This window comes from Pelodiscus sinensis, chromosome 3, assembly GCF_052426305.1.
Source record: "Pelodiscus sinensis isolate ZL-2025 chromosome 3, ASM5242630v1, whole genome shotgun sequence".
NCBI lineage: Eukaryota > Metazoa > Chordata > Testudines > Trionychidae > Pelodiscus > Pelodiscus sinensis.
Window position 1 is genome coordinate 154,311,264 of NC_143054.1, and position 25,658 is coordinate 154,336,921.

Sequence of the window (25,658 nt, forward strand, 5' to 3'; positions counted from 1 at the left end):
AGTGGAAACGAGGTCAAATTACAAAGATGAATATAAGCAAATAATGCAAGTATGCAGGGGCAAGATTAGCAAGGCAAATGCACAAAGCGAGCTCAGTCTAGCTAGAGACATAAAGGGTATCAAGAAGACATTCTATAAATATTTTAGAAGCAACTCAGTGAAGAGGGAGAAACAATAACTGGAAATTGGAAATGGCAGAGGTGCTTAATGACTCTTTTATTTCAGTTTTCACCAAGACAATTGATGGTGACGAGATGCCTAACATAGTGAATGCTAGTGGAAATTGGGTAGGCTTAGAAATTAAAATGAAAAAAGACCAAGTTAAAAAATAACTTATAAACGTTAGATGTCTTCAAGTCATCAGGGCCTGAACAAAATGCATCCTAGAACACTTAAGGAGCTGCTAGAGGAGGTATCTGAGCCTGTAGCTGTCATCTTTGAAAATCATGGAAGTTGGGAGAGATTCCAGAAGACTGTAAAAGGGCAAATATAGTGTCCATCTATAAAAAGGGAAATAAGAACAACACAGGAAACTATAGACCAGTCAGTTTAACATCTGTGCCAGGGAAGATAATGGAGCAAATAATTAAGGAATTCATCTGCAAACATCTGGAAGATAATAAGGTGATAGATAACAGCCAGCATGGATTTGTAAAGAACAACATGTCAAACTAATCTGATAGCTTTCTTTGATAGGATAGCAAGTCTTGTGGATAAGCTAGAAATGGTGGACGTGGTATACCTAGACTTTAATATAGCATTTGAAACCATCTATCATGCCCTTCTTATCACTAGAAAAGTACAGCCTACTCTAAGGTGGATGCATAACTGTTCTCAGAGAGTAGTTATTAACGGTTCACAGTCATGCTGGAAGGGTATAACAAGTGGGGTTCTGCAGGGGTCTGTTTTGGGATTGGTTCTGTTCAATATCTTCAACAATTTAGATGATGGCATAGAGAGTATGCTTATTAAGTTTGCAGATGGTACCAAACTGGGAGGGGTTGCAAGTACTTTGGAGGAGACAGTCATCATTCAAAATGGTCTGGACAAACTGAAGAAATGGTCTAAGGTAAATAGGATGAACTTTAATAAAGAGAAATGCAAAGTTCTCCACTGAGGAAGGAACAATCTGTTTCACACATACAGAACGGGAAGTGATTGTCCAGGAAGGAGTACTGCAGAGTGGTTAAGCACTGGAATAAATTACCTAGCAAGGTTGTGGAATCTCCATCACTGGAGATATTTAAGAGCAGGTTGGATAATCATCTATCAGGGATGATCTACACCAAGGGTGGCCAATAATTTTAGATGGGTGGGGGGAGGGGGAGCATTTCACTAATTTTTTAAATGGCCCTGAAGTTGCCAGGTGTCCGGTATTGCGGCCTCTGTCTGGTAAAAAAAACACCCCAAAATACTGGACATGTAAAATGTCTGATAGTTCTTGTTTTCTGGGCCTGCCGGCCGCTTAGGACATTCTTCCCCTGCCTTGTCTGGAGGGGGCAGGGGGAACGTGGATTGAAAGGTGCAGCGACTCTTTTTTTTGGGGGGGGGGGGGGTTTCCTCAACAACTTCGGCGCGCACCCTCCTTTTTTTTTTTCCTCAACCAATTTTTTTCCTGCCATGTTGGGTATTTTTTGTTAAAGTATCTGACACTTCCTGCTCCCCCTGCCACAGACCCTGATTGGCCTGCGGGGGGGGGGGGGGGAAGGATGTGATGTAATTTGCCCCTGACCCTGTCCCAAGCCCCCTTCTCATTAGCCAAGCTGCTTGGGCCAACGTGCAGCCCCCACGGCGGAGCGTCCCCGCTGCCATGGCCGGCTGCAGTGCGGTCCGCAGGGAGCGGCCGCCGGCTCGTTGTTCTCTAGGCCCGGGCTCCTACTACAACTGTCCGGGACAAAATCTTAGCGTTAGAGCCCCCGCGGGAGCCGCTCTGGGAGCCCGCCCCGCCCCGCCCCGCCCCACAGCCCGCCCCCACTCGTGCGCCCGCTTGAAGACGCGGACCCCGCCCCCACGCCGGGCCCAGGCCGAGGCCGCTGCGAGGGACGGGGTGTGCCCTTGATTACGTTCCCCCCGCGGCAGGTGCAATCCCAGCTTCTCCCAGCGAAGGCCGCTTCAGGACGCGCGGCCGCGGAACTCGTGTTCACAGCGGCAGCGGGGCCGCCCGGGCGGGATTAGCGGGTACACGCTACAATCAAGATGGCTGCCGCCATGGGAGGCCCACGTGGGGTCGGCGGTACCGCCGCCGCGGACTCGGCAGAGGAGAGCGGTAAGGGGCGGGAGGCACCGGCCGGGCGAGGTAGCGATGCCCTTCCCCAGCGCGCATAGCCTCTGGCGCAGCTGCTGGGCTTCGCAGCGGCCTGGTGAGAGCGCCGCCCCCCCCCCCCCTTCGAGCCCGGCCGGGGCGTTTGCAGCTCACGGGTTCCGCGGCGAACCCGCCTGTGTCTTCTACCCAAACCGGCCACGCTCCTGGCACTTCCATTCTGCCGGCCGCCTCCTCCCCGCGCTCCCAAGCCTCTGTCCCTGCCCGCCCCTCGGCCTTCCCGCGCTCTGCTCCTCCCAGAGCCGCGCCGGGCCCCAGCGCCCGCTAAAGTTCTCTCCGTGGGGTAGGGGTGTTATAATGCCGCTTTCTCCGTAAACGTCACTGCTGTCCCCGCGCTGCTTCCGGGCACAACAGCGCTGGGGGCGGCTCCTGCCTGCACCGTCTCCGTGCTGCTGCCTCTAATGCGAGGGACGAAGGGGACACTTGTGTATAACAGTAACGACCAGGCTCCTCGTCTAACCACTGAAACATGTACATTATCGCATCCTTAAGTTTGGCTCTCCCTGATGCTTAGAGGGAGTGGCAGGAAAAGACACCAGTAGAGTGCACAAGAGGAAGGCAAGTAATAATTGATGGGCGGGGGAGTTGTGCATCTCCTTATGAAGTAACAGTCATTAATCTTCCCAAGAGGGTCTCCTAAGGAATGGGGATAGTCTTGGCCTGTGGCAGAGAAGGCTCATGGAAGACCAGCTGTGGGAGATTAGTGACTCCTTTTCTTGTGAGAAATAGCCCTTGTGGAGCTACAGGAACATTGGTGTTTAATATGGTGTTTGTTGTGGGGTGGGGAGCTCATTTCCCTCTCCCTTCCCCCCCATGGTACAGGGTTGTCTGTGCATATTTGGTAAAGGTATTACTACCATGCTTCTGAAATGCTAGGCTATAGTTCTTGTAGTTCAAGAACTTTTCTCAATAGAATTCAAATGTTAAAGCTAAGCTCTCCAGTTTGATTTAATCTGTTTTACCTATGCTTTATCTTGCACTTTCAAGAGATGCTTCAAGATGTACACAATATGTGGCAGTGGTTGAATATTTTTGTTGTGTTACTTGCCTGGTAAATAATACTCACCTTTCTTGTTACTGCTGTTGGCAATAGGAAGATCTCTAAATTATCTGAAGAAGAAACTTCTATTAGACTTCCATGGTACCGAATATGATTTTTAGCTATACTGTTCCCTTTGGTAATGTACATGTTTGTAGCAAAATGTGGTGTTATACCGATGCTATGAAGCCTGTATTGGCATAGCCAATGCTGAAGGAGTAGATGCTGAAGGAGTTTTCCTAGAAAGACTTGAGCTATGTTGATAGAACAACTCATCCATTGGCATGGCTGCATCTGTGCTGTGGATTTTGTTGGCACAGAGCTGTGTTGGTCAAGGATGTGGGTTGTTTCCAAACTTTATTGGTTCATGTGCAATCAATTTTAAAATTGTTTGATCACTGACTTCAAAACATCAAGCTTATGTGTACCTATGGGGCTGCGTCTAGACTGGCTTGATTTTGTGGAAATGCTTTTAACAGAAAAGTTTTTCTGTTAAAAGCATTTCCGCAAAACCGCGTCTAGAATGGCACGGGTGCCTTTGTGCAAAAAGTGCTTTTGTGCAAAAGCATCCGTGGCCAGTCTAGATGCGATTTTGTGCAAGAAAGCCCCGATCGCCATTTTCACCATCGGGGCTTTTTTGCACAAAACAGTCCTCCCCTGTCTACACTAGCCCTCTTGCGCAAATACATTTTTTAAAATACATTTGCGCAAGAGGGCTTATCCCTGAGTGGGAGCATCATAGTATTTGTGCAAGAACACTGACAATCTTAACATTAGATTGTCAGTGTTTTTGCGCAAATTCAAGCGACCAGTGTAGACAGCTGGCAAGTTTTTGCACAAAAGCAGCTGCTTTTGCGCAAAGTCTTACCAGTCTAGACTCAGCCATGACAGTTTGGGAAACCCTGAGCTCTTTGACCTTTCCAAATGTTGCATCAAAACTCAAGCTCAGTGCTGTTTTGTATGTCTCTGTTGCAGTGGAAATAGTTTGTCTGAAGATAAACTTTGTTCTCAAACTAAACAAGGTGGAGTGTTTGGAGTTGACTCTTAGGTATGTTAATTGATAAGCATACCGGTAAGTGTGAGGGTCATGAGTTCGAGTCCCACCCACCTCCACCTCGACTCAGCTGGTCAGTGCGAACTTGTGGCCACTGCCCCTCATGGTTATTGTGGGACTGTGTGGCTGCAGTGGGGTTGGACCGCAGGCCCCAAGTTAAAATGGTTAACTGTTTTAAGGCCTTAACTTTTAGACAGCTGTAAATTAAAATACAAGTAGAAAGCTGCAAGGATAGATCCATTGTTGGCTTTATTTTTTCCTGACTTCACAGTCAGCTTGACTCAACTTTGATTTTGCTCTTCTAAAACTAGTGCTTTTTAAAGTCTATAGCACTGTTGCCAACCACAAGGTCAAAATTATCTGAAGATTAAAAAAATATTAATTTTGAGTTCATTTTGTTCTGGTTTCTGAGCCTTTAGGGTATGCTTGGATGGTGTTCTCAAGCTTTTCTTCATAACCAGGAAGCCTGGAAGATTTTTTTTTTTTTTAATGAAAGCTGAGATTCTGACATAATCACATGAATTCAGGAGCTGGAACTTTTCTTTAGATCTCCCCAGATTCGTGGTCAGGTTGTAAGAGTTGGTAACACAAAGGCAGCATGTAAGACTCCCAAATGTCTCATGCTAGCGCTGCTTGCTCGATCTGACCTGTGATAAAAACGTTTGAGAAACTGAGGCACAGATATAATCTATAGATTAAAAATAATCCTAGTTTAGCTAATGCTAGTAAAGAGGTCCTCAGAATACAGGTCTTGTTTACATGAGAAATTTGCACAGGTTTAATTAAAGGTTGGATTTTAAAACTAGTTTAGTGGAACCTATGGAAAACGCTGTGAGGGCACTCTTAAACCAAAATAAATCTCGGTGCTGGTATTTGCATTGGTTAAACCACATTGGTTTAAAAATCTGTATTCATTAAACTGGTTAAACTTTGTGGTATAGATAAAGCCTACAGCAGAGTGCTGAATAATTGGCAAATTCTTTGTTAGTGGGGAATAAACACAGTTGCGTGATTTCCCCACTCTCACATGTCCAAAAACCTGCTGGTGACTCAGAAAAGCAGGGTGTGAAGATGTCTCAGTAGCAAAGGGCAGTACAACTTATAGAAATTAACAAGGTGGGGTGAATGCAAAATAAGCATCTAATATGTCTTCCATTTTACCATTGCCAATACAGGCAATCCCCGGGTTACGTACAAGATAGGGACTGTAGGTTTGTTCTAAAGTTGAATTTGTTCATAAGTTGGAGCTGGTACATATTGTACCCCAGGTGTCCCCAATTCAGCCGCTGCTGAAACAGACCAGCGGCTGACTACAGGAAGCCGGAGGCAGAGCTGCTTTGCCCTGCGGGATGCGGTGCTGCAGGGACCAACCCGGCAGTGCCCCAGCTGCTCTGTCCCAGGCGTCCAGATTCAGCCGCTGTTGAAACTGACCAGCAGCAGCTGAATCGGACACGCCTGGGGCAGAGCAGCTGGAGTGCTGCTGGGTTGGTCTGGTAGCGCCGACCCTTGGCGCGGCGGGACCAACTCGGCAGCACCCCAGCTGCTCTACCCCAGGCGTCGGCAAGAAAAGCCTGGTCTGCTGGGGGAGGGGGCGCACTAGCTGCGCCCCCTTCCCCCCCGCCAAGCAGACCAGGAAGATGCAGAGCGGCTTTTCTCACCGCGGAGGATGCGGGCGGCAGGACCGTAGCGCATCTCGGCGGTCCCGCCACCCGCGTCCTCTGCGGCGAGAAAAACCGCTCCACGTCTCCCTGGTCTGCTGGGGGGGGGGGGTGCTAGCTCCGCGTCTCCCTGGTCTGCTGGGGAGAAGCGCCCCCCGCGCTGCCAGAGGTGGCGACAGTGGGGGAGGCACCCCGCACTAGCTGCGTCTCCCCCCCCCCCCCCCGTTTGTAACTAGGGGTCCGACTTACGTCGGATTGACGTAACCCGGGGACTTACTGTACTAGCATTCATGACGTTTTCCTGAGGGGTAATTTCTTATTTGCACAGGAGTGTGGTGGGTTGGGTTGATTTTGACTAAAATCCTGTTTAATCCGTTCACCACTTAAATGTTACATTTAACTGGTGAACTGATTAAGCTGGATCCAGTGGGTTGGGGGTTGCTCCAGCTCTGCTGGGGTGGAGCAGTCCCCATCTGTGGGCAGGGCCTCTGACCCCACAGGATTACGGGTTACTTGCTCACATCACTAATTCTGAGATTAAATTAGTTCAGTTCTTCAAAATCTTTCCCCCTCCTTCAGCTAGCCATTCTGTAACTAAATATATTAACTAAACATGTTAAGCACTTGCTTGTATTAGAAGTGCATCTATAAACATTTCAGTTGCCTGCTTTGTGTGTCTCTGTTCTGACTGCTTTTTACCCCATTAGGCATAACCCCTTTTATTGCTGTTCATTTAGAACTGTATATACTTGGGGGAGGTAGTGTAGTGGTGGGGATTGTAGGTTGGGAAATGGAGAGTGAGAGAGGAGAGGAGATTAAGAAAGAGAGGAGGAAGGGGAACTGAAAATTCATGCAGGGAATGGTTTTATGCAGAGACTCTTCTGTGATTCTCCCTGCTGTAGCATCTGTAATGTGTGAAAAGTAAAATTGTGTTGTTGGGGGGGGGGGAGGTTCAGTCAAGAAGACATATTCTGGCGGTCTCATGAAACCAGTGATAAATGTTTTCAGAGTTCTTTACAATTACAGATGATTTTCTAATACAAAAGATATTGCACCCAACATGAGATTACTCTATTTTGGATTTCATTGTGGGGAATAAATTACTCGAACTAGAAATTGATGGTTGCACAGGGCCCAATGATCATGTCCTGTTGATATTCAGTAAAGACAGAAAATGATGTTAACCAACAGTAAATATTTTTGCTCCTTCAAAAAGGGTAGTTTCCCAAAGCAGAGGAGAACTATGAATACAATTGACTAGGAGGAAAAAAGTGTATAGGAAAAATGTGAATGAAAACTGGGCTTTCTTTAAGAAGCCTTTTCATGTATCAAGAAAGAGGGTAATTTTGACTAAAAGCTGCTGCCTCTATAATGTTTGTTTGCAGCCCGCGGTGCAGTTTGGGTTTATGCGGGGCTGAACACATGGCCCGCGGGTGGGATCCTTTGAACATGGCCTCCACTGGGAACACACTCCACAATGGCGAGTCAATATAATGGTCTTCTGTTGATATGCAGTTTAGTAGTTAAATTCCTGGACTGTCATTGCTCATTAAAAATGCTGTCATGGGTGGAAATTGCATACATATTGCATTTTATTAATATCAGCAGAACTGACTTAAATGGGACCTGCATGTTATATAGTCTTGCCTTAATCTTTGTATTCATGCCCGTCAGTGTGAAAGAAGCTATTTACATATGTATGCAACCACACTTAAGTTGTGGCCCTCAGCATGTGCTGTGAGTATCATTACGGCCCGCAGGGTTTCCACAGTTGAGTAGCCCTGGTTTCATTTCTGTGTAGACTTCCAGGCTCTAGGACCCTGCAAGGAGGGAGGGTCCCAGAGCTCAGGCTCCCCACTAAACCTGAAAGTCTAGTCTTCAGTGAAACAGCCCAAGTCCCTGAGCCTGAGTAAGCTGGCATAGGCCATCTTCAGGTTTCTTTTTGCTCTGTAGTCATACCCACTCTGGCTTCCTCGGGCAGGCTACATTTTTTCAGTGTGACCCCCAATATCCTCCCAGTCTTTCCAGACACTCATGTAGTGTCCAGCTCTCTTGCTGACCACTTACGGACATTATTAATTTTGCTCTTTCTTTAGAGACCCTGCCCACTGGCTTGTTGTTTTAACTGGGATTCATCAAAGCATTGAATTGGTTTATAGCAGTGGTCACCAAACAGTCGATCACAGAGGCACTTTCTCGATGCGGTGTTCCCACCTCCCCTTGTTCTCCCCCACCCACAATGAAAAGCCTGCGCTGGTGCTACAGCCTCCTGCCCCTTGCAAAATTGGAGCCAAAGCTGGATTCCTGAGGCGGGGGACAGGAAGGGCAAAGTCCCACGGCTCCATGCCAGATCTGACTTCTCAGGAAGTGCGTGCACACTGCTCCTCCTCTCCCCAAAGCAACAAGTGCACTTTCTTGTCTTGCCTTCTTTTCCCCCATGCACCAGGGAGGCATGGTTCGGGGCGGGGGGGGGAAGGGGGGAGGAGAGAGACCGGACAGGGAAGGGTTAAGGTGGCAGCGGAGGACCTGGAACAGCTGGATTTCTTAAAGGAGCCACACGTGTGCTTCTTCCAGCACTTCCTGCAGATCCTTGTTGAGAGATACTCGGCTCTGGAGACCCCCAGGTACTGGCCAAGCTGCCCCTGCCACCTCTCTCCTGGCTAGGCACCTACCCCCAGCTTGCTCCTGTACACTACTTTTCACCCAGATTCTGCACCTCCATCCCAATCCCACTCACTGGCAGCTCTGTTCTGCACACTGGATCCCTCATTTTTTGCCCCAACTCAGAGCCTGGGGGGGGGGGGGGGAGGCCTGTGAAATCCGATACTCCTGGAATCCCAAAAGAGTTAATCTGACCTGAGGTGGAGGGCCAGGGGAGGGAAGTGTTTCATTTGGGGCCACATCAGTGAGGCTTGGGGGGATTTTGGAGGGGTTGGTTTTTTGCATCTCAGTTGTGTGGCCCCCGACTGACTTTTTTTTTTTCCTGTGGTTCAATGGCCCCTGACCCAAAAGAGGTTCCCCACCCTGCTATAAAGACAATGCTGAACCGTTTTGTGTTGGACCTAATATTTTATTTAAAAATGAAACTTGGCCAACAAGCCCCCAATTGGGGCCAAGCCCCCATCTAGCCACAGCATCATAACACTCCTGCACCCCCCCACACATGCCAACCCTGAGCCCATCACACACCTGAACCCCTTCCCTGAGCCTCACACATCCCCAAACTCCTGCATCACCCACATCCCTAGTCTTGTGCCACAACACTCCTGCACCACTCACATACTGCAGACCTGTGCCATGAGCCCACCATATACCCAGCCTCCCTGCTCTGAGCCCCTCATACATCCCAACCCAAACTCCTGCACCCTGATAGCCACAAGTCTGTGGTTTGTTCAGCCCCCACACTATCCAGCCTGGTGCCTCCTCCCCGAGCCAGCATCCCCCTTCTCCATCTCCTTCTGCACCCAAATTCCCTCCCAGAACTTGCACCTCTACCCTCTTCCCACACCCAAATCCTTCATTCCCACCCCAGAGCCCATACCTCCTGTCTCAACCCAGAGAGAGTGTGAGGGCTGGGGACAGCAAGTGATGGAGAGGAAGTGAATGGAGAGGGCAGGTGAAGGGTCTTGATGGGGTAGATCTTGGCTGGTCCTGACATTTAAAAAGTGATCTTGGGTGTGTAAAGATTGGAGACCACTGGTTTATAGTGAAAGTTAAACAAGTTTAACAAAAAGTAATGGGCTTACATATAAGAAAACCTGCCAATTTGAGCTGCCGGCGTGGTGTTTCTGGGCCCAGGCCGCACACTGAGACCTGCTGCCCTCTGCCCCTCAAGGAGCATGCATAGACATGGCAACTGCAGCTGACTCCTGGGACTAGTGTGGAGTCATGGTAGGGAGAAACTTAGTCAGCCTTCCTGAACTCCCTGCTGCAATGCAAGCTGGCAGAAAAATTAAACAGTCTGAATCCAACCCGTGGGTCCCAATTTTGTGTATCCTTGGACTAAATGATTAAGGCCAGGAGAAACAATTAAACTCTGTAAAGCTATGAAACAATGGCCCTGTGCAATAGCATAATACTGTCTCAGTTGTACAATGAACAACTGAGGCACAGAAAAGAGACCCTTACTCCGTAGAGAAGAATTCCTCAAATAATCCTGCTAACTTTATTGTGTTACCCTTACTCATGCTGGGTAGCAACAAGTGTCTGGTCCTAAGTGACTTTCCCAAGGTCATGCACAAGTTTGTGGGACAGGAATTAGTTCAAGCTTTCCTGAGTTGTAGACCAGTTCATTAACTACAAGGCAGACCTTTCTCTGAGGAGTCAAGCATGATATGAGAACTAGAGTGCTTGAAGCAGTGTTACCAAAGTCAGTGCAAAAGGTGAAGAGGTTGGTTAGCTATGCTTTGAAAGATCACACCTTGTTGCCAGGATAGGCTTCAACTCTGGTTGCATCTGGGGAGAACTGAAACACATTGGCTACGTCTACGCTGGCATGATTTTCCAGTAATGCTTAAAACGGAACAGTTTTCCGTTATAAGTATTTCCGGAAAAAGCGCGTTTACATTGGCAGGATGCTTTTCCGGAAAAGCACTTTTTCCGGAAAAGCGTCCGTGCCAATGTAGACGCTCTTTTCCGCAAAAAAGCCCCGATCGTCATTTTTGCGATCGGGGCTTTTTTGCGGAAAAGAAATCTGTGCTGTCTACACTGGCCCTTTTCCGAAAAGGACTTTTGCCCGAACGGGAGCAGCATAGTTTTTCCAGAAAAGCACTGATGATTTTACAGTAGATTGTCGGTGCTTTTCCGGAAATTCAAGGGGCCAGTGTAGACAGCTGGCAAGTTATTCCGGAAAAGCGGCTGATTTTCCTGAATAAGTGGCCAGTGTAGACACAGCCATTAAGAAGGGCAGGCCACGAGGTGGCCAATAGAGCTGATTCCCCCAAAGCAGGCTTCATTAGTTTGGTTGAGGAAGTGTGGACGCAAGGGGTTGGTGCACGTTTCTCTTTCTCTCCTCTCCCTCCTCTCCCGCCCCCCCCCCCAACACACACATTGCTACTGTTTGTTTTCAAAAGCCAGTGTTACTTGAGTACAAAGAAAGAAGTAGATGTTTTCTTGTATGTCTCAGGTGAGGCATAGGTATCTCTTTGTGACATAGGAGCTGAGTGTTCTGGCAAAGTCTTAGCAAGTGTTTTGGATCCTAGAGTCACAGAACGTACCTTCCCAGATACCTTCTGTCTGCCCAGAAAATTGTGCTCGAATGCTTCTTGTGCACTAATCTGAATAAGCTTTTAACTTCATCTGCCTGGTTCTATTTATTTAAACACTAGGTGTCAGTGTTGCTGTTTTAATATTTTACCAGAAAAGCTTTTTCTCAGAAATCTGCTGCTTTTAATCATCAAAATGTTCATTAATCCCATAATAAATTATCACAGCTCTCTTCTCTTCCCTCCCACCCCAACTTCTTAAATCATCACTCAGAGGAGCAAATGCTTACACAATGTACTTTGTAATAAATTCATTATAGTGATGTATGCTCCGTTGGATGACTTCTTGAGGAATTAGTTGTAACAGGAAATGGTGCATGGTTCTGAACTCGTGTAACATTTCAGCTTGAGAGGAATTCTGGTAGTGGTACGATATTATTAGAAGCAGGGAATCTGACATTGTTTTCTCTTTCATCAGGTTCCGAGTGGAGTTCAGAGCTACCAGAAGACAGTTTCTCTTCAGAGGGCGAAGCTTTAGAAGCTGACAATGAGGATGAGGCGATGGCCCATGGCAATGTGGATGAAAATGAAGCAGAATCCCAAGCTGGCCCAAGTGCGGGTTGGGCAGATGCCATGGCCAAAGTGCTTAACAAAAAGATTCCCAAAAGTAAATCCACCATATTGGTTAAAAGTAAAGAACTGGAGAAGGAAAGAGAGAAAATAAAAGAAGAGAAGCTAGAGAAAAAGAGGCAGGTGAGAGAGACAGAGTGTGATATCACTGTGCAGTACAGCAGCACTTAATGTGGGTTCCTGAGCTAGATCCCCTGGTAGAGATGAGGAAGCTGCTGAGAGAGTGTTCTCCATAAGAACTGCTCAACTCAGAGCCATATTTGGACCCCGGGTGAGCAAGCATGTTTGCATCCCTTCTGGTTTTTCTCCTATTTTTCTGCCTCTGCAGCTGCCCAACGTAGTTATCACCTTCAGGGTCGTTCCCTCCTCTGATCTGAAATAGCTTTAATCTGCGGACATATAGAAGGCCTGTCTCTTTATCCGCACAGGCTTTGAATTCAAAATAAGGTCTGGTGTTTGGCAATGGGAGTACAGGCAGTCCCCGGGTTACGTACAAGATAGGGACTGTAGGTTTGTTCTTAAGTTGAATCTGTATGTAAGTCGGAACTGGCGTCCAGATTCAGCCACTGCTGAAACTGATCAGTTTCAACAGCGGCTGAATCTGGATGCCAGTTCTGACTTACATACAGATTCAACTTAAGAACCCCAGGCGTCCCCAAGTCAGCTGCTGCTGAAACTGATCAGCAGCTGATTTCAGGAAGCCCGGGGCAGAGCAACTCTGCCTCGGGCTTCCTGTAGTCAGCACTGGTCAGTTTCAGCAGCGGCTAACTTGGGGACGCCTGGGGCAGAGCAGCTGGGGTGGTGCCGGGTTGGTCCAGTAGCGCCCAGAGCGGCGCTGCAGGACCAACCGGCAGCGCCCCAGCTGCTCTACCACAGGCGTCCGGAGAAAAGCCTGGTCTGCTGGGGGGGGGGGGAGGGTACTAGCTGCGCGCCCCCTCCCCCCCCCCCCAGCAGACCAGGGAGACGCGGGTGGCGGACCAAGTCCTCCGTGGCTCTGCTCTGCATCTCCCTGGTCTGCTGGAGACCAGCAGAACAGGGAGATGGGGAGCAAAGCCGGGGAGCACGCGGGCAGCAGACAGCCCAGACACGCCGCGGCTGTCCCGCTGCCGGCGTCCTCAGAGGTTTTGCTCCCCGTCTCCAGCAGACCAGGGAGATGCGGAGCAGACCAGGGAGATGCGGAGCAAACCCCGTTCATAACTGTGGATCCGACGTAAGTCGGATCAGCGTAACTCGGGGACTGCCTGTATTGTGATTGAATTAAGTATTTGCCATTGTGAGTAGGGATGCAAACATGCAACCGTGGAAATGGTTAACCGATAAGCCTCATCTTATCTGTTTCTATTAGGATTTCATACTGGCTCCTCAGGAGTGGCCATGGAGCTAGCTTTGCTGTGGGCTCTGCAGTATGTTATATGTTGCAGAGCGTGTAGTAGCAAAGCTTCTCCAGGAGGAATCAGTAGGGGCTTTGCACTCCATTCCTCGGGAGGATTCACTGTATAGTGCTGCACATGTAACTACATTAATTTTTAGCAGTTACATGGTTACGTTTTTAAATGACTCTTTTTATTTCTAATTATAGGGATGAAAAGCATCTTCTGGGTCACTGTTCTAGCCTATTTTTGGTATATGAGACAAGCGTGTTTTGGAGTGTTACCAATAGAAATAAACACAAAGTTTCAATGTCTTAGTAAAGAAGCTGGTGTCAAAAAAGCTGTCTTTGGCTAAATTCTGCTGTGACTTACACCATTTCATATCAGGGTGTAAATCAGAGTGGAACTTGATTACCTGTTCTAGAGAATCATGCTGCCAGTTTAGTTTTTTCCCCAATGACTATTTTTTTTTTCAAGTTCTGTCTATGGACATTTTAAAAGCTTCCAATTGTATTCAGTTTTGAAATTCAGGTGACTAAATGGTGCAGCTGAGTAAATAAGTTAGCTGCTTTTTCTATGAAGAATTGTGATAAAAATATAAAATTGATTTATCTTGGTGTTAAAAGTATAGAAGAGAAACACTTTACTTGTCTTGGCCTAACAATACTGTTTTAATGGGATGACCCAGTTATTAGTTTGGTTAGCCTGGGACATACTGTGGTGGCTGCAGCTCACCTTTTGAAAACAGAGCACTGCGTTAAGGAATCTATTCAGTTACTGCAAACTGCTGAGTACCTGGTTTTATCCAATAAATATGTGGGGTACTTCAAATAAGTGGTGGTCTGTGAGGCTGTAAACTGATTTGTTCACCCTTACATAAACTTGAAAACAGTCTGCCTTGTTATTAATTCCATGCTGATGGAAGTTAGAGTAGGGTAATTCTTTTGATCAAAGACCAGAGCATGGTCATCAACTAATGCATTCATAGTAGTCTGCCTGGGATGATAAAGATAAGGACTCCATAATTTTATGAAAGAGTTTTTGTATAACACAGACTAAATGTAAGGATCACTGTGACTAGAACACAGTTAAATTGCTTTAAAAAATGCTGATAGCTTGTTCCTAAAATAAGGGTGGGGAGTGTAACCTTCCACTATCATAGCGGAAATAAAAACACTATTTCCTAGTAATTATAATGATGATAGCAGAGAATACGGTTAGGTTGGATTTTACAACAGCAAGCTTCAAAAGAAAACTGAAATGTTGTAGGTCAGCTCTTTTTCAGTGGACACAATGTTCTCCCTCTTTGGTCCAAATTCTTGCTGTGACATTGCTGATCACAAAATACAATACGCTGTATAATAGTCTATTCAGTGGAGAACATTAAATTGTGTAGTCCCAAAACATGACACATCTTTATTGGCAGGTCCTGAATATTTGAGTTTAAATTTTTTTACTCCTGTGCTGCACTGTGTAATGAAGAATACGATTTGGTGGATATGGGGGGTTCCTCTTTGAGCAATCCTCTCCATTTCTACGAGTTGGCCACTCCTTTGCCGAAAAGGGATCGGCTGAGTTTCATCCCAGACTTCATTAATCATTTTTGGTCGCCCAGAAGATTTTCTGCAAGGGGAACTCTTGAGGGCTTTTTATCTCCTGTGGTAGTGAGAGGCTGAGTGTGACTGGTATCCTTGTGTAACAATGTGACAAACCCCAGTACCTATTGTCCAGCCCCATAAAAGTAACATTTAGAAGTTTTACTTACACTGAACCAAACCGAGTCCAAATGATTTATCATCTCTGTCATCTTATAGAATATCCTATCAAAGTATTTTACATTTTAAAATGCCTAATGTTTTTTCACACAATAATATTTATAACCCAGCTTGATAAAAAGCGGGAGTGGGAAATGATGTGCAGAGTGAAGCCAGATGTTGCCAAAGACAGAGAAACTGAGAGAAATTTTCAGAGAATTGCCACGAGGTAAGAGAGTGTTTTTATTCTTTTTTTTTTTTTTTAAACCAATATAAAAGTATGTGTGGGTAATCTGTTTCCAATCAAATTGAACTCTTAAGAAGCGACTAGTGGGAGCCAAGTGATTTATACCTAGGTTTACCTTGTATAGTATTGAGTTCAACAAAAGATTTCAGAAGTCTTATGAAAACGTAAGAGTATACACAAGAATATAATGTGTTAAGTGTTTGCCCAGCATGAGTGCTGTGCCAGTGCTCATTGCTTTTTTAATTCGGCACTTTAAACATACATAATCACATCTACCACTTTCTTTTCATTTCTCTACAGAGTGTTTATCAAATCAATCTGAACACAAGAACCAAGACTGTTTCATGTTACCCTATGTAGTACCACATGTCTTTGGCATAACACATTTTTGGTGTTGTCTCCATGTGTATTTTTATTTTGCTGGTGTCACTCTGATGCTCTTTCCCCTGATAGGTGGGTGTAGCACGAGATACGTTTTGAAGGGTATGGAGCATTGTTCTATAGTTGACTCCATCCTTAAGTACCTTGACATGCTTGCTGAATAACCTGTTAAGAACTCTGGCTACTGCTCAGTTATGCGTGTGAATAGTCCCATTGATTTCATTGGGACTATACATGTGCTTAAGTATCTTGCTGAACTGGGGCCAATAGTAGTAATGTCTGTTTGGTTTGCAGCAGTTGATGTGAAGGAGGAGTTGGATGCTGTAAGTCTGAGATGCATTATGATTACTTGCTCCTTAGCTGTGCTAGAGCCTTAAGTCAGTGTTTTTGAGAACCGAAGCTGTTTTTTAGTATTTACACGAGCACAGTGTTGTTTTATTGTGTGTACAGTTCTGTAATGACAACCTGATGCAAAATCTTTCTCTAACTCTAGGGGTGTTGTGCAGTTATTTAACGCTGTCCGGAAGCACCAAAAGAACATCGATGAGAAAGCGAAAGAAGCAGGGAATTCTAATCGGAAACGTGCTAAACTGATGTCCTCTGTTTCTAAGAGAGACTTCATCAGTATTCTCAGAGGGAGTGAAGGAACTAAAAGAGAACAAAGTACTGCTGGGAAGACCTGGAAAAGCAAATTGGTAAGAATGGTGTATTCACACAAGAGGTTGTCTTGTGTAGCCATGTCTCCTGGTTTTATTTAATGGTGCATTAATACTTCTGCCCTTTAGCACAGTAGTTCTCCAAGTCTGATATTTGTGTGTGTGTGGACTGTTTAGGAATAGAGTGAATCTCTCTGGATCTTCCCCCTTCCTATCCTAATCTTTAGTTTAATCTTTGGAGCTCAAGGACGACTTTGGTGGTCCATTGATCATAGTTAGTGCATTTTGTTTGAGTAATACGTAAAAGTTGGTCTCATGTTTGGTATACAGTCAAAGATAGTAATAGAAAACATTGGGTTTTAATGGCTTTGAGATTTTATTTGAAGTCTCATTCAGTGTTAAATGTCTAGAACATTCTTGTGATAACATGTGCATAGTCTCTATGTGCTCTCTTGCTTGGAGATGACTATCAAACCTGAAAGTGAAGGGCTTTGACTCAGCTGTGAGATGATTATTACTATGGAAAGAGACACTGTATTGACAGGCATTCATAAAGGTATGAAGAGAATTTACTGAAGATTAGTTGTCAGGGGTTTGTTCACTGAAATGTGTGCACACTGTTAGCCAGGTTGCAGAGTTGTTTAGCACATTATGCATTTTTCTTTCCAAGAGTTATCAAACAAAATCACACAATCTTTACAAACAGATACTGGAGTGACAGGGTTGTGGGTTTTTCTTTTTTGGACCTGTCAACCCTTGGACCAATCCTGTGAACCTCTCAAGTATCTGGGGTTTAATAACAAGTTGCATAGATATTTTTGTCTTGCTCTCTGAAATTTCAGAAGCTGGCCCATATTTGTGCTTGTGTTTGAACTTTATGCTCGGTAGTGGGTGGAATACTTCTCTTGGCCCAGATCCACACAAGCTAACTAAGTGCTTTTGTGTGCCAGGAAGAAATACTTTAATCAGTTGGGAGACAACAGTTTGTCATATGTTTTTTGTTTGTGTGCATTCAGGGAGCATGTTGAAACACTCCATGGCATGAAGAACGCTTAGAAATTTCACTCCAGTGTAGTATTAAAGTATTTTAAAAACTTTGGGTAATTAAAACAAGTTAGCCTGATGCTGACACTTAATTTTTCTTAAGATCTGTGTAGCTTGCTTGATTTCAAATAGACGGGGGGGGAGAAGGGGGAGAGAAAGCTGATATAACAGCAATGTTGCTTTTTTTAAGGGTCTGGCAATATTATAACTTAGTGGTCAGGGGAGATTTGCCATCACCTGCAAATATATGGCAAGCTAAGATTGAGCCAGTTGTTGAGGAACTATTGAGAGTATTTTTATATCTGTCAGATTGTGGAGTGGCAGTTTTCTTCTAGTGACAAGGCCACAAAATGTAGGTTTCAAATGCCTGTTTGTGTCCTTGTATACAATAGAATGACTAACTTTGGATGAGTCAGTGTGGGTGTCTTCATTTTCTGGTGCTTTGGAAAATCAAATGTAACTCTTCAGATGCTGAATGGTAGTTTTGTCTCTTTTTTTTTTTTTTTTTTTTTTTTTTTTGTAGTTTTGTATCTGATGCTGTCTTTCTCCCCTGCCTGTGCAAGTTTCCAAAGTCCAGAACTTCCTGAGGTGTGACATGGGGCATGAAATTTGAGGGGTTTGCAGTTTGTGTTTTGGGTCAAATTTGCCCCTTTTATAACAGCCATATCTTCCCTGTAGCTACCCTAGCTCTTCTCTTCCTGTCATTTCCTTTTGCCACCACAGTGCTCCAGCTAGGACTGAACCAAGTAAGGAACTTGTACAAGCTACTCTTAATCAGGGTTTGTTTTCTCTTGGTCACATAGCTTGCCTGCTATGGATGTTCCCAGCCCCTATCTTAGTGAGTGTCTGAGGCAGGTATCCAAGTCTAGGTTTTCTCCTTAGTAAAATATGAATATTCTGCCACTGAGCAGGACTAGTATCTTATCTCAGATCATATTTTACGGTTTGGTGTTAAGGGATTTAGCTTGTGCATAAGATCTGAAGGCAGGTTTTGATAACAAGTTGCTGTGCATTTCAGGGTTGAGGCATTTATTCTTATTCAGTATAATCTAAAGTACTGTTTATTCAACATAATCTAAAGCACCCCAGTCCCACGCTATGGGCACTCTGCCATCAAGTAGAATACAGTCCACAACGGTAAACTCCCCCCCTCCCCCCCCACACACACCCACATACAACAACCAGTCAGCAGAACAAAATGTCCCCATGAAAGCAAATCTTTCTTAAACCAATCCTTTTGCTATTGCAGATAGGTAGGCTGCACTGAGGAGTGTATCTGCTGTAAAATTGAAATGAAGAGAACAGTGAACTCTTGAACTACCATGTTTTGGGGTGGGTACTAATTTTTATTCTCTCCAATATCCTGGTAACTGATCTTTGGAGAGGTGCTGATGGGAACTTTCAGGGACCATTAGTATCTGCTTTGTTGTGACTTGCTTATTAAGGCATCTGTGGTGCATGGATCTATGTTAACATTTGGAAACACACAAAAGTCCACCTGTGGAACTGGGGTTTATTTCATTAGCATAGGCACTGCTCTAATACTATTTGCAGTGTTTCTTCTTTACCCATTATAGTTTGGAATCTTTCTTAGAAGAGGGCTTGCTTGCACCTTTCCTAGAACTGTGTGTGTGGCATATGATCCTATATACTTGTTTTATATCCATCAGCCTAACATTTTTTCAGTTTTTCCCCTGATATTCAAAAGGAGGATCCATAGGCTGCTGTTAAATATTTGCTCATACCATTTAAAACTGTTGCCCTTTTGCAGGTTGTGTGTGCCCAGATGGGAATAATTACTTTTCTGAAGTGAAGCCAAGAGCTTTGCATTTCATATCATTAACTGTTTATCAAGGTATTTCTTAATCCTTCCAGAGCCAGCTAACTTGTGTAATATTTTTCACTGTTTTTTTTAACTAAGGTAATGTATACAATACTTGTTTCTGGGCAAGATAATCTGATCTAAACTTGTTTCTGGGCAAGATAATCCCCATCTTATCCAAAAGCCTTTCTATGTGTGAGAAGAACATAGTCGTTGTTTTGAGCATTTATTTTACAAAGCTAGGGCTGTTGCTACATTTCAAAGGCAGAGGCGCCTTATCGACTAATCAAATAGTCAATGCAAAATGCATTGACAATTCGATTAGTCAATTACTCACAATTTAACATCCCTACTCCATAGTGGTGTGCATAACAAAATTCATTCTGCACATGGATGATCTGTGATGGGTGGGGCTGAGGGGTTTAGAGTGGGGGAGGGGGTTCAGGGTGGGGATGAGGCATTTGGGATGTAGGAGGGGGGATCCAGACTTGGGCCAAGGGGTTTGGAGTGCAGAAGACGACTCAAGACAGGAGGTTGAGGTGAGGATGTACAGGGTCTGGGCAGGAGTTAGGGTTCAGGAGGGTCTCATGGTTGGTGTGTGGCATCTAGGCGGAGTGGAATAGGCTCATGGCTGGGGCTCTGGTTTGTGATGGGGGAAGTTAGGACTTGGTGCAGGGTCTCAACAGGAATTAGGGAAGGCAGCTCAGGGCTGGGGCCAGTGGTTGGGATGCTTACTTGGAGCATCTCCCATATGGCGGGGGGCTTCCCTGTGCTCACCTGCAAGCACCGCTTCCCACAGCTCCCATTTTTCATGATTCCTAGCCAGTGGAAGTTGCGGGGGTGGAGCCTCCAAGCAAGGGCAGCTGGGGACGGTTTCCCAGTGCTCATGGCAAAACTGCTGCAGCCTAGGGGGAGGAGAGGAATGGCAGCATGCATTACTGCTGCCTCTCTTGCCCCATCCCCCTCAGGAATGGCTTATAACATAGGCGCTTTATGGGCTGCAGCCCTAAAGCTCCTTTCTTATCCGGCCCTGCTGCTAGGGCCAGAGGAGTGCATCTCTCCCCCAGTTGCAGCACCTTCCTCTTGGACCTGCAGCTGCCAGAGGAGTGCACCTCTTCCCTGGCTGTAGCAGCTTCCTTCTGTTGCTGGACGAACACACCTCTCCTCCAGCCCCAGAAGGAGGCAGCTGCAGCTGGGGGAGAGGAATCTTTCCCTTAGCCATGACAGAGTTGTATGGCAGCTCTGAACCCTTGGACAGGGCTCAATAGGCAGTTTCACAGCCATGCAGCTTAGCGGGAACCCTGATAGTGAACAAGTGTCTGTCATAAAACTACCCACAGGTGATCTGAGACTACAGACTCCTTTCTCAGAAGCCTGCAGAACAAATATATGATAGTAAGAGACTGGTCTGGATTAGCAGTGATGATCTAGAGGTAAATGGTAATGGGATACAGAAGCTGCATAGTTCCTCCTTAAGAAACTGTCCTACTTTCCAAGATCCTTTAGCTAACAAACAAACCTGCTTTGTGTTCCAAAGCCTCTCTTTAATGCTTACTTTTTAAGGTCTTAGTCCATGTTAGTGTCTCTATCAGGTCTAGTTTGATGTAGATTGAATTTAAACAAAGATGGATTCAACTATTATAAGGTCAGTGCAAAAATTTCAATGCGACTTAGATCAGATTCTTCCTAAGTAAACTACATGCCAGGTGTCCTGAACATTGTTATGAATTGTAAAGGACTCCGGTTTATTTCTGTTTCTAGGACTAATTGAAGATTTGAGGTACATCAGCCAGCACTAAGATACAAAATCAAGGAAATTCAGAATATTCCCAGGCTGCCCAACTCTCATAGAATACTAGACCTGAAAGGGACCTCAAGAGATCATCCGGTCCAAGCATTGTCTATATCATCCCTGATTGATGTCTGTCTAACCTGCTCTTAAATATCTCCAGAGATGGATATTCCACAACCTCTCTAGGCAATTTATTCCAGTGTTTAACCACCCTGACAGGAAGTTTTTTCTGATGTCCAACCCAACTCTCCCTTGCTGCAGTTTAAGCCCATTGCTTTTTGTCCTATCATTAGAGACCAAGAATAATTCTCCCCTCCTCCTTCTGATAGCCTTTTAGATACTTGACAACCGCTATCATGTCTTCTCTGTCTTCTCTTCCAAACTATAAAAGCCCAATTCCTTCAGCCTTGCCTCATAGTTCATGTTTTCTAGACCTTTAATAATGTTTGTTGCTCTTCTCTGGACCTTCTCTAATTTCTCCATCTTTCTTGAAATGTGATGCCCAGAACTGGACACAGTATTCCAGTTGAGGGCTAATCAGTGCAGAGTAGAATGGAAGAATTACTTCTCATGTCTTGCTCACAACACTCCTATTAATGCGAAAAAAAATCATGTTTGCTTTTTTTTGCTTCCCCCCCCCCCAAAAAAAAATTGTCATATTGTTGACTCATATTTAGCTTGTGGTCCACAATGACCTCTAGATCCCTTCTGCAGTATTCCTTCCTAGACAGTCATTTCCCATTCTGTATGTGTGAAATTTTTTGTTCTTTTCTATGTGCAGTACCTTCCATTTGTCCTTATTAAATGTCATCCTATTTACCTCATACCATTTCTCCAGTTTGTCCAGATCATTTTGAATTATAACCCATCCCTCGAAAGCGCTTGCAACTCTTCCCAGCTTGGTATTGTCTGCAACTTTATAAGCGCACTTTCTATGCCATCATCTAAATAGTTGATGAAGATATGGAACAGAACCTATCCCAAAACAGACCCCCTGTGGAACCCCACTTGTTTTGCCCTTCTAGCATCACTGTGAACATTAATAACTACTTTCTGAGAAGGGTTATCTAGACAGTTATGCACCCATCTTATAGTAGCCCCATCTAAGTTGTATTTGCCTAGCTTATTGATAAAGAAGGTCATGCGAGACCATATCAAATGTGTTACTAAAGGTATACCACATCCACTGCTTCTCCCTTATCAACAAGATGTGTTATCCTATCAGAGAAAGTTATCAGATTGATTTGACGTGATTTGTTCTTTACAAATCCATGCTGGCTGTTACCTATCACCTTATTTTTTTCCAGATGTTTGCAGATTAATTCCTTAATTATTTGCTCCATTATCTTTCCTGGCACAGAAGTTAAACTGGGTGGTCTGTAGTTTCCTGGGTTGTTCTTCTTTCCCTTTTTATAGATGGGCACTATATTTGCCCTTTTCCAGTCTTCTGGAATCTCTCCTGTCTTCCATGATTTTTCAAAGATGATAGCTAAAGGGTCAGATATCTCCTCCTTGTTTTGGAACAAATTGAAAAACTAAATGGTGCTCACCCAAGAATTCTAAAATAATTCAAATATGATATTGTGGAACTATTAACTGTGGTCTGTAACATATCTTTAAATTATCTTCTGTACCAAATGATTGGAGAATAGCTAATGTGATGCCAATTTTTAGAAAGCATCCAGAGGTGATCCTGGCAATTGTAGGCTGGTAACTTCAGTTACAGGCAAATTGGTTGAAACTATATTAAAGAATAGAATTGTCAGACCCATAGTTTGGAGCGCGGGGGAAGTCAACATGGTTTTTGCGAAGGGAAATCATAACTCACCGATAAACTAGAATTCTTTGAGGGGGGTCAACAAGCATGGGGACAAGGGAGATCCAGAGGATATAGATTTCCTGAAAGCTTTTGACAAAGTGCCTCACCAAAGGCTCCTAAGTAAAGTTAGTTGTCATGGGGTAAGAGGGAAGATCCTTTCATGGATTGATAACTAATTAAAAGATAGGAAATGAAGGATAGGAATAAATTATCAGTTTTCAGAATGGAGAGAGGTGAGTAGTGGTGTCCCTCATGGGTCCATACTGGGACCAATCCTATTCAAAATATTCATAAATGATCTGGAAAAAGGGGTAAACAATGAGGAGGCAAAACTTGCAAATGTCACAAAATTGGTAAGGATAGTGAAATCCAAAGCAGACTGAGGAACTTCACAAAGATCTCACACAATTAGGTGACTGTGCAACAAAATGACAAATACAGTTTAATAATGCATATTGGAAAACATAGTCTATGTATAACTAAATTAGCTGTTATTTTTCAAGGGGGAAACTTGGAATCATTGTGGATAGTATGCGGTGGCACTCAAGAAAGCAAATAGAATGTTAGGAATCTTTAAGAAATCTTTACTGCCTCCATATAAATCCATGATATGCCAACATCTTGAGTACGGCATGCACTGGATGATGAGTTGTTTTTAAAGTTTTCTTATCTCAAAAATATATCTTGGTATTGGGATAAAATTCAGAAGAGGACCACAAAATGTATGAGGGATATAGAATGGCTGCCATATGAGGCGAGATTAATAAGACTGGGACTTTTCACATTGGAAAAGAGATGACTAAGGGAGGATATGATAGAGGTCTATAAAATTATGACTGGTGTGGAAAAAATGAATAAAGAAAAGTTATTATTCCTTCTACTAACACAAGAACCAGAGGGCACCAAATAAAATTAAAAGGTAGCAGGTTTAAAACAAACAAACAAAAGAAAGTACTTCACAGTCAAGCTGTGGAACTCCTTGTGAAGTCCAAGGATTCAGAAATTATATACAGGCAGTCCCCGGGTTACGTACAAGATAGGGACTGTAGGTTTGTTCTTAAGTTGAATTTGTATGTAAGTCGGAACTGGTACATATTGTAGGGGAAACTCTAGCCAAACATTTCTCCAGAGCTCAGTTTTATTCTCCCACAACTCACTTCCCTCAGTCCTTTATTCTCAAGCTGAGGTGTCTGCTGAGAAAAGCCGCTCCACGTCTCCCTGATCTGCTGGCGGGGGGTGGGGGCGCTAGCTTCGCGTCTCCCTGGTCTGCTGGGGGCGGGGAGCTAGCTTTGTGTCTCCCTGGTCTGCTGGGAGGAAGCAGCTAGTGCGGGGTTGCCTCACCCCGTTTGTAAGTAGGGATCCGATGTAAGTCGGATCCATGTAACCCGGGGACTGCCTGTATATTAAATATAAAAAAGATTGCCTGTTCTGTTCATTCCCTCTGAGGCACCTGGTATTGGCCACTGTCAGAAGACAAAATACTGAACTAGATGGACCTTTAGTCTGACCCAGTGTGACTGCTCTAATGAGAGGAGTTGCAAGTGTTTTGTTGGAGGACAAGGTTAGAATTCAAAATTACTTTGACAAATTAGAGAATTGGTCTGAAATCAGGATGGGAATTCAATAAAAATAAGTGAGAAGTGCTACGTTTTGGAATCAAATGCACAACTAAAAAATGGGGATGATAGCATTGCTGAAAATGGTCAGAGTTATGGTGGCTCACTGAGTATGAGTCAATGGTTTGGTGCAGTTGCAAAAGAGGCTAACATTCTCACATGTGTTGTAGGTAAAATAAAGAAGATAATTGTCCAGGTCTGCTCATCACTGGGAAGATCTCATTTGAGTACTATGGCCTGTTCCGGGCACCACACTTTAGGAGAGATATGAACAAATTAGAGAAAGTCCAGAGGACAGCAACAAAAATGACAAAGGCTTAAAAAACTTAACCTATGAGGAAAGGTTTAAAAAAACCCCAAAAACCCTGGGTATGTTTTAGTCGGAGGGGGGGAGATGGTAAGTCTTAAAATGTAATTAGGAGTGTTTGAAAGAAGATGGAGACAATTGTTCTCCATGTCCACTGAAGGCAGGACATGAAATCTGCAACAAGGGAGGTTTAGGTTGGACATTAGGAATAACTTTTCTAACTGTCATGGTAGTTAACCACTGGAATAAATTGCCTAGGGAGGTTGTGGAATTCCTAGCGATTAAGAGCAGGATTCAACAGCTTTTTGTCTGATGATCTAGATGGTGCTTGTTCCTGCCATGAGTACAGGAGACTAGATTAGGAGACCTCTCAAAGTCCCTTCCAGCCCTACAATTCTATGATTTTATTTTGGGGAAAGCTTTCTAATTATAAGGGTAGTAAAAAAGCTCTGTAATAAGTTTTCAAGGGAGGTGGTTGTAGAATTCCCATAATTGGAAATTTGAATAAAAGGTTGGACGAACTTTTGGTCTAAGGTTTACTTGGTTATACCTCAGCACAGCAATTGGATTTGATAGCCTCTCATTTCTGTGATTCTTTACATTTGTACTACTTCACAGTAAGGTGGTCTTGAGTGATGAAAGGTATCCTAGTGGTATGTAATTTACATGGGAGGTGTTATATTTCGATACAGACTAAACCTGTTGTAGTCACCCTTATTTTGAGAGAATGGTTTCTTGGGTGTGATCTGAGTTTCATCTGCTTGCTCTAACCAACAGAGCTATACTTTTACTGCAGCTTTTATTGCAGAGTTGTTAGAAAGGTGAGTTATGAACAAAGCTCTCTTCTGTCTTGTGCATATTGAACTAAATTATGCTAAATTGTTTTTCTATAAATTTTATTGATGACTATCCAAATCAGTAAAAAGTGTAATTTGAGTCTGACTA

The 25,658-nt window shown here is 44.5% G+C and overlaps 1 protein-coding gene across 2 annotated transcripts in view; it reads left to right on the top strand.

The window, feature by feature from the left end:
• Positions 1 to 1,957: 1,957 nt before the first annotated feature.
• Positions 1,958 to 25,658, top strand: part of RRP15 (ribosomal RNA processing 15 homolog) — a 46,228-nt gene continuing 22,527 nt past the window's right edge. Inside the window, exons 1-4 of one of the 2 annotated variants that reach the window (XM_075925209.2) lie at positions 1,958 to 2,266; positions 11,754 to 12,028; positions 15,161 to 15,258; positions 16,151 to 16,352. In XM_075925209.2, coding sequence (XP_075781324.1) covers positions 2,197 to 2,266; positions 11,754 to 12,028; positions 15,161 to 15,258; positions 16,151 to 16,352 — 645 coding nt within the window. In that variant the 5' untranslated portion in view covers positions 1,958 to 2,196. Of the gene's footprint in view, positions 2,361 to 11,753; positions 12,029 to 15,160; positions 15,259 to 16,150; positions 16,353 to 25,658 lie in introns of both variants that reach the window. The other variant, XM_075925208.2, reaches the window with a different exon arrangement.